The sequence below is a fragment of the Salmo salar genome, chromosome ssa02 (assembly GCF_905237065.1).
Source record: "Salmo salar chromosome ssa02, Ssal_v3.1, whole genome shotgun sequence".
Classification (NCBI taxonomy): Eukaryota; Metazoa; Chordata; class Actinopteri; order Salmoniformes; family Salmonidae; genus Salmo; species Salmo salar.
The window spans coordinates 557,160-579,817 of record NC_059443.1 but is presented as its reverse complement, the minus strand read 5'-3'; the positions used below and the strand labels follow the sequence as shown (position 1 = coordinate 579,817).

General features: G+C 42.4%; 1 protein-coding gene across 1 annotated transcript in view; it reads right to left on the bottom strand.

Annotated features, from left to right (window-relative positions):
* Positions 1 to 22,658, bottom strand: part of LOC106597250 (eukaryotic translation initiation factor 3 subunit H-like) — an 84,927-nt gene that overhangs the window by 1,699 nt on the left and 60,570 nt on the right. Inside the window, exons 5-7 of the mRNA XM_045696345.1 lie at positions 17,515 to 17,664; positions 5,758 to 5,878; positions 462 to 594 (exon numbers count right to left, since the gene is read on the bottom strand). Of these exons, the coding sequence (XP_045552301.1) occupies positions 462 to 594; positions 5,758 to 5,878; positions 17,515 to 17,664 (404 nt within the window). The remainder of the gene's footprint in view (positions 1 to 461; positions 595 to 5,757; positions 5,879 to 17,514; positions 17,665 to 22,658) is intronic.

Here is a 22,658-nt window from a genome sequence, read left to right as displayed (position 1 = left end):
GTACCTGCGATGAGGAGGGTGTCCATGCGAGGAGGAGAGAACAGAACAGATAGGTAGCTGCTAGGAGGAGGAGGAGGAGGGTACCTGCGATGAGGAGGGTGTCCATGCGAGGAGGAGAGAACAGAACAGATAGGTAGCTGCTAGGAGGAGGAGGAGGAGGGTACCTGCGATGAGGAGGGTGTCCATGCGAGGAGGAGAGAACAGAACAGATAGGTAGCTGCTAGGAGGAGGAGGAGGGTACCTGCGATGAGGAGGGTGTCCATGCGAGGAGGAGAGAACAGAACAGATAGGTAGCTGCTAGGAGGAGGAGGAGGAGGAGGGTACCTGCGATGAGGAGGGTGTCCATGCGAGGAGGAGAGAACAGAACAGATAGGTAGCTGCTAGGAGGAGGAGGAGGAGGGTACCTGCGATGAGGAGAGAACAGAACAGATAGGTAGCTGCTAGGAGGAGGAGGAGGGTACCTGCGATGAGGAGGGTGTCCATGCGAGGAGGAGGCTGTGGTGGTTTAAACATCTTGGAAACATCTTCCTCTGGTAGAGGAGTCTCTCCTCTGGTCTGTCTCTGAGCATTCTCCTGCTGACGCCGCTGGGTATACTGCAGAGAGAGAGGGGGAGAGAGAGAGGGGGAGAGAGAGGGGGAGAGGAGAGGAGGGGAGAGAGAGGGGGAGAGGAGGGGAGAGAGGGAGAGGAGGGAGAGGGAGGGGAGAGAGGGAGGGGAGAGAGAGAGGGGGGAGAGAGAGAGGGGAGAGAGAGAGGGGGAGAGAGGGAGGGGGAGAGAGAGAGGGAGGGAGAGAGAGGGAGAGAGAGAGAGGGAGAGAGAGAGAGAGCGAGAGAGGGAGGGGGGAGAGAGGGAGAGCGAGGGAGAGAGAGGAGAGCGAGAGAAGGAGGGAGGGGAGCGAGAGAGCAGAGGAGGAGAGAGGGAGAGGAGGGGAGGAGGAGGGGAGCGAGAGAGAGGAGGGAGGGAGCGAGAGAGAGGAGGGAGGGAGAGAGAGGAGGGAGGGGAGAGAGAACAGATATAAAATCCGACAGACATGACAGACAGGGATGGAGTGATGTGTGTTGGTATACGACAGACATGACAGACAGGGATGGAGTGATGTGTGTTGGTATACGACAGACATGACAGACAGGGATGGAGTGATGTGTGTTGGTATACGACAGACATGACAGACAGGGATGGAGTGATGTGTGTTGGTATACGACAGACATGACAGACAGGGATGGAGTGATGTGTGTTGGTATACGACAGACATGACAGACAGGGATGGAGTGATGTGTGTTGGTATACGACAGACATGACAGACAGGGATGGAGTGATGTGTGTTGGTATACGACAGACATGACAGACAGGGATGGAGTGATGTGTGTTGGTATACGACAGACATGACAGACAGGGATGGAGTGATGTGTGTTGGTATACGACAGACATGACGAGACAGGGATGGAGTGATGTGTGTTGGTATACGACAGACATGACAGACAGGGATGGAGTGATGTGTGTTGGTATACGACAGACATGACAGACAGGGATGGAGTGATGTGTGTTGGTATACGACAGACATGACAGACAGGGATGGAGTGATGTGTGTTGGTATACCGACAGACATGACAGACAGGGATGGAGTGATGTGTGTTGGTATACGACAGACATGACAGACAGGGATGGAGTGATGTGTGTTGGTATACGACAGACATGACAGACAGGGATGGAGTGATGTGTGTTGGTATACGACAGACATGACAGACAGGGATGGAGTGATGTGTGTTGGTATACGACAGACATGACAGACAGGGATGGAGTGATGTGTGTTGGTATACGACAGACATGACAGACAGGGATGGAGTGATGTGTGTTGGTATACGACAGACATGACAGACAGGGATGGAGTGATGTGTGTTGGTATACGACAGACATGACAGACAGGGATGGAGTGATGTGTGTTGGTATACGACAGACATGACAGACAGGGGATGGAGTGATGTGTGTTGGTATACGACAGACATGACAGACAGGGATGGAGTGATGTGTGTTGGTATACGACAGACATGACAGACAGGGATGGAGTGATGTGTGTTGGTATACGACAGACATGACAGACAGGGATGGAGTGATGTGTGTTGGTATCCGACAGACATGACAGACAGGGATGGAGTGATGTGTGTTGGTATACGACAGACATGACAGACAGGGGATGGAGTGATGTGTGTTGGTATCCGACAGACATGACAGACAGGGATGGAGTGATGTGTGTTGGTATACGACAGACATGACAGACAGGGATGGAGTGATGTGTGTTGGTATACGACAGACATGACAGACAGGGATGGAGTGATGTGTGTTGGTATACGACAGACATGACAGACAGGGATGGAGTGATGTGTGTTGGTATACGACAGACATGACAGACAGGGATGGAGTGATGTGTGTTGGTATACGACAGACATGACAGACAGGGATGGAGTGATGTGTGTTGGTATACGACGAGACATGACAGACAGGGATGGAGTGATGTGTGTTGGTATACGACAGACATGACAGACAGGGATGGAGTGATGTGTGTTGGTATACGACAGACATGACAGACAGGGATGGAGTGATGTGTGTTGGTATACGACAGACATGACAGACAGGGATGGAGTGATGTGTGTTGGTATACGACAGACATGACAGACAGGGATGGAGTGATGTGTGTTGGTATACGACAGACACGACAGACAGGGATGGAGTGATGTGTGTTGGTATACGACAGACATGACAGACAGGGATGGAGTGATGTGTGTTGGTATACGACAGACATGACAGACAGGGATGGAGTGATGTGTGTTGGTATACGACAGACATGACAGACAGGGATGGAGTGATGTGTGTTGGTATACGACAGACATGACAGACAGGGATGGAGTGATGTGTGTTGGTATACGACAGACATGACAGACAGGGATGGAGTGATGTGTGTTGGTATAACGACAGACATGACAGACAGGGATGGAGTGATGTGTGTTGGTATACGACAGACATGACAGACAGGGATGGAGTGATGTGTGTTGGTATACGACAGACATGACAGACAGGGATGGAGTGATGTGTGTTGGTATACGACAGACATGACAGACAGGGATGGAGTGATGTGTGTTGGTATACGACAGACAGGGATGGAGTGATGTGTGTTGGTATACGACAGACATGACAGACAGGGATGGAGTGATGTGTGTTGGTATACGACAGACATGACAGACAGGGATGGAGTGATGTGTGTTGGTATACGACAGACATGACAGACAGGGATGGAGTGATGTGTGTTGGTATACGACAGACATGACAGACAGGGATGGAGTGATGTGTGTTGGTATACGACAGACATGACAGACAGGGATGGAGTGATGTGTGTTGGTATACGACAGACATGACAGACAGGGATGGAGTGATGTGTGTTGGTATACGACAGACATGACAGACAGGGATGGAGTGATGTGTGTTGGTATACGACAGACATGACAGACAGGGATGGAGTGATGTGTGTTGGTATACGACAGACATGACAGACAGGGATGGAGTGATGTGTGTTGGTATCCGACAGACATGACAGACAGGGATGGAGTGATGTGTGTTGGTATACGACAGACATGACAGACAGGGATGGAGTGATGTGTGTTGGTATACGACAGACATGACAGACAGGGATGGAGTGATGTGTGTTGGTATCCGACAGACATGACAGACAGGGATGGAGTGATGTGTGTTGGTATACGACAGACATGACAGACAGGGATGGAGTGATGTGTGTTGGTATACGACAGACATGACAGACAGGGGATGGAGTGATGTGTGTTGGTATACGACAGACATGACAGACAGGGATGGAGTGATGTGTGTTGGTATACGACAGACATGACAGACAGGGATGGAGTGATGTGTGTTGGTATACGACAGACATGACAGACAGGGATGGAGTGATGTGTGTTGGTATACGACAGACATGACAGACAGGGATGGAGTGATGTGTGTTGGTATACGACAGTGGAAATCAGTGATGCGCGTCAGCACCTAAAAGTCTTTTTCATTTGGGGAGGCAGAGCAGAGGACAGGTTGGTGGTGGGGTGTAGATGCTAGGACACTACCGCTACCTGCATACACATACAAAGCCTGTCAAGCCTGCCAGAAACTATCACCACAATATTCATGTATAACTAGGTTTCACACGAGAAACGGCTTCCAGGTTTCACACGAGAAACGGCTTCCAGGTTTCACACGAGAAACGGCTTCCAGGTTTCACACGAGAAACGGCTTCCAGGTTTCACACGAGAAACGGCTTCCAGGTTTCACACGAGAAACGGCTTCCAGGTTTCACACGAGAAACGGCTTCCAGGTTTCACACGAGAAACGGCTTCCAGGTTTCACACGAGAAACGGCTTCCAGGTTTCACACGAGAAACGGCTTCCAGGTTTCACACGAGAAACGGCTTCCAGGTTTCACACGAGAAACGGCTTCCAGGTTTCACACGAGAAACGGCTTCTAGGTTTCACACGAGAAACGGCTTCTAGGTTTCACACGAGAAACGGCTTCCAGGTTTCACACGAGAAATGGCTTCTAGGTTTCATACGAGAAATTACTTCTAGGTTTTATACAAGTAATACAAACTGGTATTTAGTGCTCCATTCCATACTGCAGCCACCCCTCTACTGGGACACTCACATTACAGTGTAACATTGTACCAACTTGATCTGAGGCACGACGGCATCCCTGGTATAGTGGATCAATCAACAGTTGTATTATATAATACCTCTGTCTCCCTGGATCAATCAACAGTTATATTATATAGTACCTCTGTCTCCCTGGATCAATCAACAGTTATATTATATAATACCTCTGTCTCCCTGGATCAATCAACAGTTATATTATATAGTACCTCTGTCTCCCTGGATCAATCAACAGTTATATTATATAATACCTCTGTCTCCCTGGATCAATCAACAGTTATATTATATAATACCTCTGTCTCCCTGGATCAATCAACAGTTATATTATATAGTACCTCTGTCTCCCTGGATCAATCAACAGTTATATTATATAATACCTCTGTCTCCCTGGATCAATCAACAGTTATATTATATAGTACCTCTGTCTCCCTGGATCAATCAACAGTTATATTATATAGTACCTCTGTCTCCCTGGATCAATCAACAGTTATATTATATAGTACCTCTGTCTCCCTGGATCAATCAACAGTTATATTATATAGTACCTCTGTCTCCCTGGATCAATCAACAGTTATATTATATAATACCTCTGTCTCCCTGGATCAATCAACAGTTATATTATATAATACCTCTGTCTCCCTGGATCAATCAACAGTTATATTATATAATACCTCTGTCTCCCTGGATCAATCAACAGTTATATTATATAATACCTCTGTCTCCCTGGTATAGTGGATCTGTTTAGCAGCTTCCCTGCAGGACAGTCAGGACGAGTCCCAAAGAGTACCCGAGCTCTTAAATAGTGCACTAGTTTAGATGAAAACCCAGTGGTCTCTCTCTTTCATTCACCATCCCCTCCCCCCGTTCCTCTCTGGAGGAGAGGACTCCCTGTGGACGGGGTCTGAACCTAATTCTATAACGCCCCTCTAACACAATCACTGTCCAGGAAGTAGATTATCTCATTATCAACTACAGTGTGTTGATTACATTTTCCCATCATGATAACAGAATGTGTCTGTGTGTCTCTCTCTGTGTGTGTGTGTGTGTGTGTGTGTGTTACCTGGTGTTTCTGCTGCTGTTGCTTGCTGAGGTTACGGCTGTAGGTGTTGTACTTGACAATGTCCTGACTCATATCATCCACTCTGTCCATCAGGAGCTGCAGAGACTTCTCCAGGTGGTTACTGAGGGGAGATGAACTACACATTAGATTACATTCTCCAGGTGGTTACTGAGGGGAGATGAACTACACATTAGATTACATTCTCCAGGTGGTTACTGAGGGGAGATGAACTACACATTAGATTACATTCTCCAGGTGGTTACTGAGGGGAGATGAACTACACATTAGATTACATTCTCCAGGTGGTTACTGAGGGGAGATGAACACCACATTAGACTACATTCTCCAGGTGGTTACTGAGGGGAGATGAACTACACATTAGACTACATTCTCCAGGTGGTTAATGAGGGGAGATGAACTACACATTAGATTACATTCTCAAGGTGGTTACTGAGGGGAGATGAACACCACATTAGACTACATTCTCCAGGTGGTTACTGAGGGGAGATGAACTACACATCAGACTACATTCTCCAGGTGGTTACTGAGGGGAGATGAACTACACATTAGATTACATTCTCCAGGTGGTTACTGAGGGGAGATGAACACCACATTAGATTACATTCTCCAGGTGGTTACTGAGGGGAGATGAACTACACATTAGACTACATTCTCCAGGTGGTTACTGAGGGGAGATGAACACCACATTAGACTACATTCTCCAGGTGGTTACTGAGGGGAGATGAACTACACATTAGACTACATTCTCCAGGTGGTTACTGAGGGGAGATGAACTACACATTAGACTACATTCTCCAGGTGGTTACTGAGGGGAGATGAACTACACATTAGTCTACACACTACAGATACTACGAACAGAAAGTGACGTCTGTAGTCCGAGGGGGACAGGTTCACTCAGTCGTCCGTAGGTCTGCTGTTTCCTCTCTCTCTAAAACAGCCAAGGCAGCAGGACCAGACGGATTACCAGGGCGGGTACTCAGAGCATACGTTAATCAGCTGGCAAGTGACTTCACTGACATTTTCAACCTTTCCCTGACCCAGTGTGTAAATACCCAGTGTGTAAATCCTGAAGCTGTGCGACAGAAGAGGAAATAACTTCTCCCAGCCATGAAAAGCTGCCAGAGCGGACGGGGACATTGCTTATATCCACTATGACAGGCTCATTGTCCAACCTACCCTCCTTCCCAGAAGCCTGGAAGGGATGAGACAGCCAAACCTAGGGGTTCGTAGCTTCAACCCCGCAGCACAACGCACACACACACACACACACACACACACACACAGCTGAATGTATATTTGTTTCTCTTGCGTTGTTCGTTCTTATCCATATTATGTCTGTCTGTGAGAAGCTACCCAGGAAAGGGCTGATAATAATCCATATTACTATATGTAGCCTTAGAAATAAGGTTCAGGAAATAAATAACTTGCCAACATCAGATAACATTAATATATTAGCCTTTTCTGAGAATCACTTCGATAATTCCTTTGATGATACAGCAATACAAGGATATAACATCTATAGAAGAGACAGGAATGCTTATGGCGGAGGTGTTGCTGTATATATATATTCAGAGCCATATCCCTGTAATGCTTAGAGGAGATCTTATGTCAAGTGTTATTGAAGTGTTGTGGTTGCAGGTTCACTTGGCACTTCTAAAGCCTTTTCCTTTGGGGTGTTGCTATTGGCCACCAAGTGCTAACAGTCAGTATCTAAATAATATGTGTGAAATGCTTGATAGTGTATGTGATGTAAACAGAGAGGTCTACTTTCTGGGGGACCTGAATATCACCTAGTTTTCATCAAGCTGTCCGCTCAAGAGGAAGCTTCTTACTGTAACCAGTGCCTGTAATCTGGTTCAGGTTATTAAAACCTGTTGGGGATCGGGGGCAGTATTGAGACATTTTGAAAAAAATATGTGCCCATTTTTAACTGCCTCCTACACCAACTCAGAAGCTAGGATATGCATATTATTAACACATTCGGATAGAAAACACTCAGAATTTTCTAAAACAGTTTGAATGGTGTCTGTAAGTATAACAAAACTCATATTGCAGGCAAAAACCTGTGAAAAATAGATCCAAAAAAATGTGGATTTTGTGACTGTACTATTTAGTGTCATTGTTTTATAGATACCATAGTGAGAAAGGATTCATTTCGCAACACCTACGGCTTCCACTAGATGTCAACGATCTTTATAAAGTTGTTTGAAGCGTCTATGATAAACAGAGAGCAAATTAGAATCCAAGGAAGTTGACATGTCATCACTTCATTTTTTTGCGCCTGCGCATAAATCTGAGAGACGTGAGTTTGTCATCATTTTTTATCTAGACATAGGATAGGTTGTGTGAAAATATTACTGATGTTTAACGTTAAAAATGGACCAAAAGATTAATGCTAAACAACATTTGACATGTTTGAACGAACATAAATAGATTATTTACTAGGTTTTTTTTGCCTTTCGGCGTGATTTTACCAGCCCCACACCACGTTTTGTGGGAGCATAATGAACGCTAAGTACTTGGTGTTATTTGGACATAAATTATGAACTTTGTCAAAAGAAACCACATTTGTTCCGGACCTGGGATTCCTGGCAGTGCCTTCTGATGGAGATAATCAAAGGTAAGGGGGTATTTACAATGTTATTATCGATTTTAGATGATGCTAACTGTATAGCATAGCCTGTTGTTCTTAGCATAGCACCCCGTTTATTGCAAAATGTGATTTCCCAGTAAAGTTATTTTGAGATCTGGCCATTCGGTAGCAATTACGAGATGATAATATATTATTCTTTGAATGACAATATTATAATTTACCAATGTTTTCGAATAGTAATTTTGTTATGTTCACCGGAAGCATTTCAGAGAAGAAAAAATCTGAATTTCACGCTACTGTAAAATGCTGTTTTTGGATATAAATATGAACTTGATGGAACAAAAAATGCATGTATTGTATAACATAATGTCCTAGGAGTGTCATCTGATGGAGATTGACAAAAGTTAGTGCATAATTCAAGCTGGTTTCTGCTTTTGGTGATGCCTGACCTTGAATTGAAAATGGATGTTTGTACTTTTGTGGCTATGTACTGTCCTAACATAATCTAACTTTATGCTTTTGCCGTAAAGCCTCTTTGAAAATCGAACAATGTGGTTAGATTAAGGAGATGTTTATCATTTAAATTGTGTAAAATAGTTGATTGTTTGAGAAATTGAAATTATTAGATTTTTGATGTTTTGAATTTCCAGCCTTGTTAGCAATCCCGGCTCGGGGTTCATTGCTAACCTGTAGCCCCAACAGGTTAATCAACCTACCAGGGTGTTTACAAAACACTACAGGAACAAGATCATCCACATGTATCTATCACATTTCTACTAATACTGTAGAACTTTGTTCTAAAGCTGTATCCGTACCCATTGGATGCAGTGATCACAATATAGAGGCTATATCCAGGAAAGACAAAGTTCCAACAGCTGGGCCTTAAATAGTATATAAGAGATCATACAAACGATTTAACTGTGACTCTTATGCGGATGTTGTTAAAAATATGTGTTGATGTGATTAATAAAGGAGCATCCAGATGCTATTCTTGATGAATATATTAAAATAGCTGTTTCCCCAATTATTGCTAAACATGAACCTGTTAAGAAACTGACTGTTAGACCTGTTAAGGCTCCATGGATTGACGAGGAAATGAAAAAACGGTATGGTTGAAAGAGATGGGGGCAAAAGGAGTGGCTGATAAGTCTGGCTGCACATCTGACTGGCTGATTTACTGCAAATTGAGAAATTATACGACTCCACGCATCAAAAGAAGAAGTAACTATTATGAAGCCAAGATCAACGATATAAAAAGTACTTTAAATTAAATTATGGGTTGAAAGACTAATTCCACTCCATCTTTCATTGAACCAGATGGCTTATTCATCACAAAACCATTTGATGTTGCCAATTATGTTTATGATCATTTCATTGGCAAAGTGGGAAAACTGAGGGAAATGCCAGTGAGCAATTGTGCTCATGCATTAAAAAACTAATAATGAAAAGGAAAGCATTGCAAGTTATAATTTTGTAAATTTAGTCTGGGAGATGTGGAACAACCTCCTGGCATTGACAACTTAGAAGGAAAGCTAGTGAAGATGGTAAGTGACTCTACAGCCACTCCTATCTGTCATATCTTTCATCTGAATCTAGAGGGAAGTCTGTCTTCCGTCCGGGCCTGACGACAAAGTCATTCCGCTACCCAAGAGAGGTAAAGCAGCCCTTTAAAATGGTTCTAACAGCAGACCAATCAGCTTGCTGCCAGCTCTTAGAAAACTGTTGGGGGGGGGGGGGATGTGTTTGACCAAATACAATGCTATTTCTCTGTAAACAAATTAACAACAGTCTTTCGGCATGCTTATAAAGAAGGGTACTCAACATCTACTGCACTGACACAAGTGACTGATGATTGGTTGAAAGAAATGGGTAATAAGAAGATTGCCTTGATGTCAGCTTTGCTCACTCTTGGCATTCTCTCAACCAGCTTCATGAGATAGTCACTTGGAATGCATTTCAATTAAGATGTGTGCCTTGTTAAAAGTTAATTTGTGTAATTTCTTTCCGTCTTAATGAGTTTGAGACAATCAGTTGTGCTGTGACTAGGAAGGGGTGGTATACAGAAGATAGCTGTTTGGTAAAAGTCCATATTATGGCAAGAACAGCTCAAATAAGCAAAGAGAAATGACGCTCCATTACTTTAACGACATGAAGGTCAGTCAATACGGAACATTTCAAGAAAGTTTCTTCAAGTGCAGTCGCATAAACCATCAAGCACTATGATGAAACTGGCTCTCATGGGGACCGCCACGGGAAAGGAAGACCCAGAGTTCTCTGCTGCAGAGGATAAGTTCATTAGTTACCAGCCTCAGAAATTGCAGCCCAAATAAATGCTTCACAGAGTTCAAGTAACAGACATCTCAACATGAACTGTTCAGAGGAGACTGCATGAATCAGGCCTTCATGGTTGAATTGCTGCAGAGAAACCTCTACTAAAGGACACCAATAATAAGAAGACTTGCCCTCGGCCAACAAACACAAGCAATGGACATTAGACCAGTGGAAATATGTCCTTTGGTCTGATGAGTCCAAATTTGAGATTTTTGGTTCCAACCGCCGTGTCTTTGAGAGACGCAGAGTAGGTGAACGGAGGATCTCCACGTGTGCAACACACACACACACACACACACACACACACACACACACTTGGGGTCACTTAAAAATGTCCTTGTTTTTGAAAGAAAAGCACAAAAAAAATAGCATCAAATTGATCAGAAATACAGTGTAGACATTGTTAATGTTGTAAATGACTATTGTAGCTGGAAATTGATGATTTTTTTTATGGAATATCTACATAGGCGTACAGAGGCCCATTATCAGCAACCATCACTCCTGTGTTCCAATGGCACATTGTGTTAGCTAATCCAAGTTTATCATTTTAAAAGGCTAATTGATCATTAGAAAACCTTGCAATTAAGTTAGCACAACTGAAAACTGTTGTGCTAATTAAAGAAGCAATAAAACTGGCCTTCTTTAGACCAGTTGAGTATCTGGAGCATCAGCATTTGTGGGTTCGATTACAGGCTCAAAATGTCCAGAAACAAAGACCTTTCTTCTGAAACTCGTCAGTCTATTGTTGTTTTGAGAAATTTCGAGAAATTGCCAAGAAACTGAAGATCTCGTACAACGCTGTGTACTACTCCCTTCACAGAACAGCGCAAACTGTCTCTAACCAGAATAGAAAGAGGAGTGGGAGGCACCGGCGCACAACTGAACAAGAGGACAAGTACATTAGAGTGTCTAGTTTGTGAAACCGACGCCTCAAAAGTCATCAACTAGCAGCTTCATTAAATAGTAGCCGCAAAACACCAGCCTCAATGTCAACAGTGAAGAGGCGATTCCGGGATGCTGGCCTAATACCACAACACCATTGACTAATACCACAACACCATGGACTAATACCACAACACCATGGACTAATACCACAACACCATGGACTAATACCACAACACCATGGACTAATACCACAACACTACTAAGGGACCAACACCATGGACTAATACCACAACACTATGGACTAATACCACAACACCATGGACTAATACCACAACACCATGGACTAATACCACAACACCATGGACTAATACCACAACACCATGGACTAATACCACAACACCATGGACTAATACCACAACACCATGGACTAATACCACAACACCATGGACTAATACCACAACACCATGGACTAATACCACAACACCATGGACTAATACCACAACACCATGGACTAATACCACAACACCATGGACTAATACCACAACACTACTAAGGTATCAACACTATGGACTAATACCACAACACCACGGACTAATACCACAACACCACGGACTAATACCACAACACCACGGACTAATACCACAACACCACGGACTAATACCACAACACCACGGACTAATACCACAACACCACGGACTAATACCACAACACCACGGACTAATACCACAACACCACGGACTAATACCACAACACCACGGACTAATACCACAACACCACGGACTAATACCACAACACCATGGACTAAAACCACAACACCATGGACTAATACCACAACACCATGGACTAATACCACAACACCATGGACTAATACCACAACACCATGGACTAATACCACAACACCATGGACTAATACCACAACACCATGGACTAATACCACAACACCATGGACTAATACCACAACACCATGGACTAATACCACAACACTATGGACTAATACCACAACACTATGGACTAATACCACAACACCATGGACTAATACCACAACACTATGGACTAATACCACAACACTACTAAGGGATCAACACTATGGACTAATACCACAACACCATGGACTAATACCACAACACCATGGACTAATACCACAACACTACTAAGGGATCAACACCATGGACTAATACCACAACACCATGGACTAATACCACAACACCATGGACTAATACCACAACACCATGGACTAATACCACAACACCATGGACTAATACCACAACACCATGGACTAATACCACAACACCATGGACTAATACCACAACACCATGGACTAATACCACAACACTACTAAGGGACCAACACCATGGACTAATACCACAACACCATGGACTAATACCACAACACCATGGACTAATACCACAACACCATGGACTAATACCACAACACCATGGACTAATACCACAACACTACTAAGGACACAACACCATGGACTAATACCACAACACCATGGACTAATACCACAACACCATGGACTAATACCACAACACCATGGACTAATACCACAACACCATGGACTAATACCACAACACCATGGACTAATACCACAACACTACTAAGGGACCAACACCATGGACTAATACCACAACACTATGGACTAATACCACAACACTATGGACTAATACCACAACACCATGGACTAATACCACAACACCATGGACTAATACCACAACACCATGGACTAATACCACAACACCATGGACTAATACCACAACACCATGGACTAATACCACAACACCATGGACTAATACCACAACACCATGGACTAATACCACAACACCATGGACTAATACCACAACACTCATGGACTAATACCACAACACCATGGACTAATACCACAACACCATGGACTAATACCACAACACCATGGACTAATACCACAACACCATGGACTAATACCACAACACCATGGACTAATACCACAACACCATGGACTAATACCACAACACCATGGACTAATACCACAACACCATGGACTAATACCACAACACCATGGACTAATACCACAACACTATGGACTAATACCACAACACCATGGACTAATACCACAACACCATGGACTAATACCACAACACCATGGACTAATACCACAACACTATGGACTAATACCACAACACCATGGACTAATACCACAACACCATGGACTAATACCACAACACCATGGACTAATACCACAACACTATGGACTAATACCACAACACCATGGACTAATACCACAACACCATGGACTAATACCACAACACCATGGACTAATACCACAACACCATGGACTAATACCACAACACTACTAAGGGATCAACACTATGGACTAATACCACAACACCATGGACTAATACCACAACACTATGGACTAATACCACAACACTATGGACTAACACCACAACACTATGGACTAATACCACAACACTATGGACTAATACCACAACACCATGGACTAATACCACAACACCATGGACTAATACCACAACACCATGGACTAATACCACAACACCATGGACTAATACCACAACACCATGGACTAATACCACAACACCATGGACTAATACCACAACACCATGGACTAATACTACAACACCATGGACTAATACCACAACACCATGGACTAATACCACAACACTATGGACTAATAGAACACAAGAGATCCTCTCTTCTAACAGGCCTACATGCCAACAGGAATGAGATATAATATGGTATAAATAATGGCAAGGACATGTCATGATGACTGTTAAGAGTGACCTGGTTTTAGAAGGAACAAAACATTGTTCTCAGAATATGACAATGACAAATGTGGCCAATGTGAAAACGACACAGTGGAAATTACATCAAATCTATTACCTGTTAAGATATGAAGCATCTCTGTCCACACGGACAGAAGGACGAAGCATCGCACGAGGCAATCTGACAACTTCAGAAAACGATTTGGCCGTGCCAGACATTTCATGGCTAGAATCCACAGCAGGGCCCCACAGGGGAACTATTCATACCGTTGACTTATTCTACATTTTGTTGCGCTACAGCCTGAATTCAAAATGGATTCCATTTATTTAAAACAAAATGTCACCCATCTTCACACAATACCCCCATAATGAAAAAGTGAAAACGTGTTTTTGGAAAATGAAATATTTAATTTATATAAGTATTCACACACACACACACACACACACACACACACACACACACACACACACACACACACACACACACACGGCAATACTTTGTAAAAGCACTTTAGGCAGTGATTACAGCGGAGAGTCTTTCTGGGATGTCTCTAAAAGCTTTCCACACCTGGAGTGTGTAAAACACCACTATTATTTTTGTTAATGATTCAAGCTCTGTCAAATTGGTTGTTGATCATTGCCATAGATTTTCAAGTAGATTTAAGTCTAAACTGTAACTCGGCATCTCAGGAATATTCACAGTAGTTTCGGTATTCAACTCTAGTGTAGTTTTGGTCTTGTGTTTTAGGTTAATGTCCTGCTGAAATGTGAATTAATCTCCTACTGTCTGGTGGAAAGCAGAACCAGGTTTTCACCTGTGCTTAGCTTCATTAAGTTGTTTTTATCCTGAAAAACTCCCTAGTCCTTAGCGATTACAAGCATACCCATAACATGATGCAGCCATCACTATGCTAGAAAATACGTAGAGTGGTACTCAGTAATGTGTTGTATTTGCCCCAAACATAACACTTTGTATTCAGGACCAAAAGTCTACTTGCATTGCCAAATTTTTTGCAGTATTACTTTAGTGCCTTGTTGCAAACAGGATACATGTTTTGGAAAAATTGTTAGCTGTCATTTCGGTTAGCATTGTGGAGTAACTATAATGAACACAAATATAAATGCAACATGTAAAGTGTTGGTCCCATGTTTCATGAACTGAAATAAAAGATCCCAGAAATGTTCCATACACACAAAAAACATCTCTCAAATTGTGCACAAATATGTTTACATTCCTGTTAGTGAGCATTTCTCCTTTGCCAAGATAATCCATTCACCTGACAGGTGCAGCATATCAAGAACCTGATTAAACAGCATTATCATTACACAGGTGCCCCTTGTGCTGGGGACAATTAAAGGCCACACTGAAATATTAAAAAGGTGCAGTTTTGTCACACAACACAATGAGACACACGTCTCAAGTTGAGGGAATGTGCAATTGGTATGCTGACTGCAGGAATGACCACCAGAGCTGTGGTCAGAGAATTTAATGTCTGTCAGGAAGACCAGCAGTTCATAACTCACTCAGTCTTCTGCATGTTTAATGAGGGACCACTGTTAATCCGTTGGATATCAATAATGAAGTCAATACCTAGGATTCATTCCAAATGGCACCCTATTCCCTATATAGGGAATAGGGTGCCATCTATATAGGGAATAGGGTGCCATCTATATAGGGAATAGGGTGCCATCTATATAGGGAATCGGGTGCCATCTATGTAGGGAATAGGGTGCCATCTATATAGGGAATAGGGTGCCATCTATATAGGGAATAGGGTGCCATCTATATAGGGAATAGGGTGCCATCTATATAGGGAATAGGGTGCCATTTATATAGGGAATAGGGTGCCATCTATATAGGGAATCGGGTGCCATCTATATAGGGAATAGGGTGCCATCTATATAGGGAATAGGGTGCCATTTGGGATGTACACCGCTCTAAATGGATCAAAGCGCCTCAGAGCAATCTCCATTATCACAGTTAGAGAGAGAGTAGTGAGGGGAAATGGCTTAGTAACCCCCAGACACACTAACCCCCAGACACACTAACCCCCAGACACACTAACCACTACACACTAACCCCTACACACGAACCCCTACACACGAACCCCTACACACACACTAACTGGAGAGGCTGAGCAGTAGTCCCAGTAGGCTACTAGCTCCCACATCAACCCCTAACCCCTACCTTCTAGGGCACTAGGATAGACAGCCCCTAGCCCCTACCTTCTAGGGCACTAGGATAGACAGCCCCTAGCCCCTACGTTCTAGGGCACTAGGATAGACAGCCCCTAGCCCCTACCTTCTAGGGCACTAGGATAGACAGCCCCTAGCCCCTACCTTCTAGGGCACTAGGATAGACAGCCCCTAGCCCCTACCTTCTAGGGCACTAGGATAGACAGCCCCTAGCCCCTACCTTCTAGGGCACTAGGATAGACAGCCCCTAGCCCCTACCTTCTAGGGCACTAGGATAGACAGCCCCTAGCCCCTACCTTCTAGGGCACTAGGATAGACAGCCCCTAGCCCCTACCTTCTAGGGCACTAGAATAGACAGCCCCTAGCCCCTACCTTCTAGGGCACTAGGATAGACAGCCCCTACCTTCTAGGGCACTAGGATAGACAGCCCCTACCTTCTAGGGCACTAGGATAGACAGCCCCTACCTTCTAGGGCACTAGGATAGACAGCCCCTAGCCCCTACCTTCTAGGGCACTAGGATAGACAGCCCCTAGCCCCTAACTTCTAGGGCACTAGGATAGACAGCCCCTAGCCCCTACCTTCTAGGGCACTAGGATAGACAGCCCCTACCTTCTAGGGCACTAGGATAGACAGCCCCTAGCCCCTACCTTCTAGGGCACTAGGATAGACAGCCCCTACCTTCTAGGGCACTAGGATAGACAGCCCCTACCTTCTAGGGCACTAGGATAGACAGCCCCTAGCCCCTACCTTCTAGGGCACTAGGATAGACAGCCCCTAACCCCTACCTTCTAGGGCACTAGGATAGACAGCCCCTAGCCCCTACCTTCTAGGGCACTAGGATAGACAGCCCCTAGCCCCTACCTTCTAGGGCACTAGGATAGACAGCCCCTACCTTCTAGGGCACTAGGATAGACAGCCCCTACCTTCTAGGGCACTAGGATAGACAGCCCCAGCACCAAGCCACATACCTGCTGGAGAGGTTGAGCAGTTCGTGTTTGTCGGCCACAGTACACTTCTCCTCCAGTTCCCACATCAGAACGTTGATCAGATGGGAGTTCTTGATCACGATGGGAACCTCCTCAAACATGTGTTCAAAACCAATCATGGCCTTCTTCAATCTGGGGAGGAGGGAGAGAAAACAATCACTTCAGTTCAATTCAAAGTCAATTACATTCCATCCAGTTCAATTCAAAGACAATTACCTGAAATCCAGTTCAACCCAGTTCAATACAAAGTCAATTACATTCAACCCAGTTCAATCCAAAGTCAATTAGATTCAATTCAAAGTCAATTACATTCAATCCAAAATCAATTACATTCAATCCAAAATCAATTACATTCAATTCAAAGTCAATTACATTCAATCCAGTTCAATCCAAAGTCAATTACATTCAATCCGGTTCAATTCGATTTGATTGCCAGCTCCACAAAATGTAGTTGAATGTACGAATTTGCCATGTGTGTTTATAAAGCTGGATCATATAGACAGCAGTCGTGGTAAACTGACAGTAGAGACAACATAACATAACAGTATTGTCTAGTATAAAGCTGGATCATATAGACAACATAACATAACAGTATTGTCTAGTATAAAGCTGGATCATATAGACAGCATAACATAACATAACAGTATTGTCTAGTATAAAGCTGGATCATATAGACAACATAACATAACATTATTGTCTAGTATAAAGCTGGATCATATAGACAACATAACATAACATTATTGTCTAGTATAAAGCTGGATCATATAGACAACATAACATAACATAACAGTATTGTCTAGTATAAAGCTGGATCATATAGACAAATAACATAACATAACAGTATTGTCTAGTATAAAGCTGGATCATATAGACAACATAACATAACAGTATTGTCTAGTATAAAGCTGGATCATATAGACAACATAACATAACATAACAGTATTGTCTAGTATAAAGCTGGATCATATAGACAACATAACATAACATAACAGTATTGTCTAGTATAAAGCTGGATCATATAGACAACATAACATAACAGTATTGTCTAGTATAAAGCTGGATCATATAGACAACATAACATAACATAACAGTATTGTCTAGTATAAAGCTGGATCATATAGACAATATAACATAACATAACAGTATTGTCTAGTATAAAGCTGGATCATATAGACAACATAACATAACAGTATTGTCTAGTATAAAGCTGGATCATATAGACAACATAACATAACATAACAGTATTGTCTAGTATAAAGCTGGATCATATAGACAATATAACATAACAGTATTGTCTAGTATAAAGCTGGATCATATAGACAATATAACATAACATAACAGTATTGTCTAGTATAAAGCTGGATCATATAGACAATATAACATAACATAACAGTATTGTCTAGTATAAAGCTGGATCATATAGACAACATAACATAACATAACAGTATTGTCTAGTATAAAGCTGGATCATATAGACAAAAACATAACATAACAGTATTGTCTAGTATAAAGCTGGATCATATAGACAACATAACATAACATAACAGTATTGTCTAGTATAAAGCTGGATCATATAGACAAATAACATAACATAACAGTATTGTCTAGTATAAAGCTGGATCATATAGACAAATAACATAACATAACAGTATTGTCTAGTATAAAGCTGGATCATATAGACAACATAACATAACATAACAGTATTGTCTAGTATAAAGCTGGATCATATAGACAATATAACATAACATAACAGTATTGTCTAGTATAAAGCTGGATCATATAGACAACATAACATAACAGTATTGTCTAGTATAAAGCTGGATCATATAGACAACATAACATAACATAACAGTATTGTCTAGTATAAAGCTGGATCATATAGACAACATAACATAACATAACAGTATTGTCTAGTATAAAGCTGGATCATATAGACAACATAACATAACATAACAGTATTGTCTAGTATAAAGCTGGATCATATAGACAACATAACATAACATAACAGTATTGTCTAGTATAAAGCTGGATCATATAGACAACATAACATAACATAACAGTATTGTCTAGTATAAAGCTGGATCATATAGACAACATAACATAACAGTATTGTCTAGTATAAAGCTGGATCATATAGACAATAACATAACATAACAGTATTGTCTAGTATAAAGCTGGATCATATAGACAACATAACATAACAGTATTGTCTAGTATAAAGCTGGATCATATAGACAACATAACATAACATAACAGTATTGTCTAGTATAAAGCTGGATCATATAGACAACATAACATAACAGTAGTGTCTAGTATAAAGCTGGATCATATAGACATAACATAACATAACAGTATTGTCTAGTATAAAGCTGGATCATATAGACAACATAACATAACAGTATTGTCTAGTATAAAGCTGGATCATATAGACAACATAACATAACAGTATTGTCTAGTATAAAGCTGGATCATATAGACAACATAACATAACATAACAGTATTGTCTAGTATAAAGCTGGATCATATAGACAACATAACATAACATAACAGTATTGTCTAGTATAAAGCTGGATCATATAGACAACATAACATAACATAACAGTATTGTCTAGTATAAAGCTGGATCATATAGACAACATAACATAACATAACAGTATTGTCTAGTATAAAGCTGGATCATATAGACAGCATAACATAACATAACAGTATTGTCTAGTATAAAGCTGGATCATATAGACAACATAACATAACATAACAGTATTGTCTAGTATAAAGCTGGATCATATAGACAACATAACATAACATAACAGTATTGTCTAGTATAAAGCTGGATCATATAGACAATATAACATAACATAACAGTATTGTCTAGTATAAAGCTGGATCATATAGACAACATAACATAACAGTATTGTCTAGTATAAAGCTGGATCATATAGACAGCAGTCATGGTAAACTGACAGGCGAGACAACATAACATAACAGTAGTGTCTAGTATAATTCTGTGCAGTCTCTCTTCCTGCCTTTCATTTAAAAGAACAAAAAAACAGCAGCTTATAAAACATCAAATACCGCCACACGGAAGAACCCATCATAGAAAACTGAAGCGCTCCTTTGAAATAATATATTATTCATATTGTGCTCATAATAACGGTGGTGAAATGAGCCTCGCTAGCCTAGCAAATAGAGCTGCTATTGTCCTCCTGGCCTTTCAATCAGCAGCGGATTGAGAGACACTGATGAGGACCCGGTGCATAAAAACAGGTCATTAACATTATCACAAAACAGAAACCTAAAAAGAACATTTCTTATTGGACAAAATGCAGGTAGTCCCTCGTTGTTTCAGTCTGGTTGTTTCAGTCTGGTTTTCTCCCACTTGGTGCCTATAATAAACACGGACCAGCAAAACGAAGGAGAAGCTCAACAATGAACTGGACAGAGAGTCAGATAGAGTCAGTGGCTGAGCAGCCAGACAATAAATCAGCAACTGAACTCAGAGAGGAAATAACTACTAGGTTGATACGTAGGTGGGGGGGGAGGTAGGTAGGTATGTGGGTAGGTAGGGTTGGTGGTTAGGTCGGTAGGTAGGTAGGTGGGTAAGTAGGGGTAGGTAGGTAAGTGGGTAGGTAGGGGTAGGTAGGTAAGTGGGTAGGTAGGGGTAGGTAGGTTGGTTGGTTGGTTGGTAGGTAGGTAGGGGTGGGTGGGTAGGTAGGGAGGTAGAGGTAGGCAGGGAAGGGGGGGTAGGGAAGGGGGGTAGGTAGGGTTGGTGGTTAGGTCGGGTAGGTGGGTGGGTGAGGGTAGGTAGGCAGTGGGTAGGTGGGTAGGGGTAGGTAGGTAGAGTGGGTGGGTGGTAGGGGTGTGAGTGGTAGGGGGATGGTAGGGGTGGGGGAAGTAGGTAGGGGTGGGTAGTAGATGTGTGGGTGGGTAGGTAGGTAGGTGTGTAGTGGTAGGGGGGATGGTAGGGGTGGGGGGGTAGTAGGTGGGTGGGTAGGGATGGGGGTAGGTAGTAGAGGTCGGCATGGCCGATTAATTAGGGCCGATTTCAAATTCTCACAACAATCGGTAATCTGCCTTTTTTGACGCTGATTATGGCCAATTACATTGCACTCCACGAGGAGACTGCGTGGCAGGCTGACTACCTGTTACGCGAGTGCAGCAAGGAGCCAAGGTAAGGTGCTAGCTAGCATTAAACTTATCTTATAAAAAAAACAATCTTCACATAATCACCTGTTAACTACACATGGTTGATGATATTACTAGTTTATCTAACGTGTCCTGCGTTGCATATAATAAAAGCGTTGCCTGTTAATTTATCATCGAATCATAGCCTACTTTAACTTCGCCAAAACGGGTGATGACTTAACAAAATCGCATTCGCGAAAAAAGCACAATCGTTGCACCAATGTACCTAACCATAAACATAAACGCCTTTCTTAAAATCAATATACAAGTATATTTTTTTTAAACCTGCATATTTAGTTAAAAGAAATTCATGTTAGTAGGCAATATTAACCCGGGAAATTGTGTCACTTCTCTTGTGTTCAGTGCAAGCAGAGTCAGGGTATATGCAGCAGTTTGGGCCGCCTGGCTCGCTGTGAACTGTGTGAAGACCATTTATTCCTAACAAAGACCCTAATTAATTTGCCAGAATTGTACATAATAATGACATAATATTGAAGGTTGTGCAATGTAACAGGAATATTTAGACTTAGGGATGCCACCCGTTAGATAAAATACGGAACGGTTCCGTATTTCCTTGAAAGAATAAATGTTTTGTTTTCGTATTCTACCATATTAATGACCTAAGGCCCGTATTTCTGTGTTTATTATATTATAATTAAGTCTATGATTTGATATTTGATAGAACAGTCTGATTGAGCGGTGGTAGGCAGCAGCAGGCTCGTAAGCATTCATTCAAACAGCACTTTACTGTGTTTGCCAGCAGCTCTTAGCAATGCTTGAAGCACAGCTCTGTTTATGACTTCAAGCCTATCAACTCCTGAGATTAGGCTGCCTAGGAGAACATCCAATAATCAAAAGGTATATGAAATAACAAAATGGTAGAGAGAAAAATAGTCGACGCGTCATAATTCCTATAATAACTACAACCTAGTAATCATAATCGG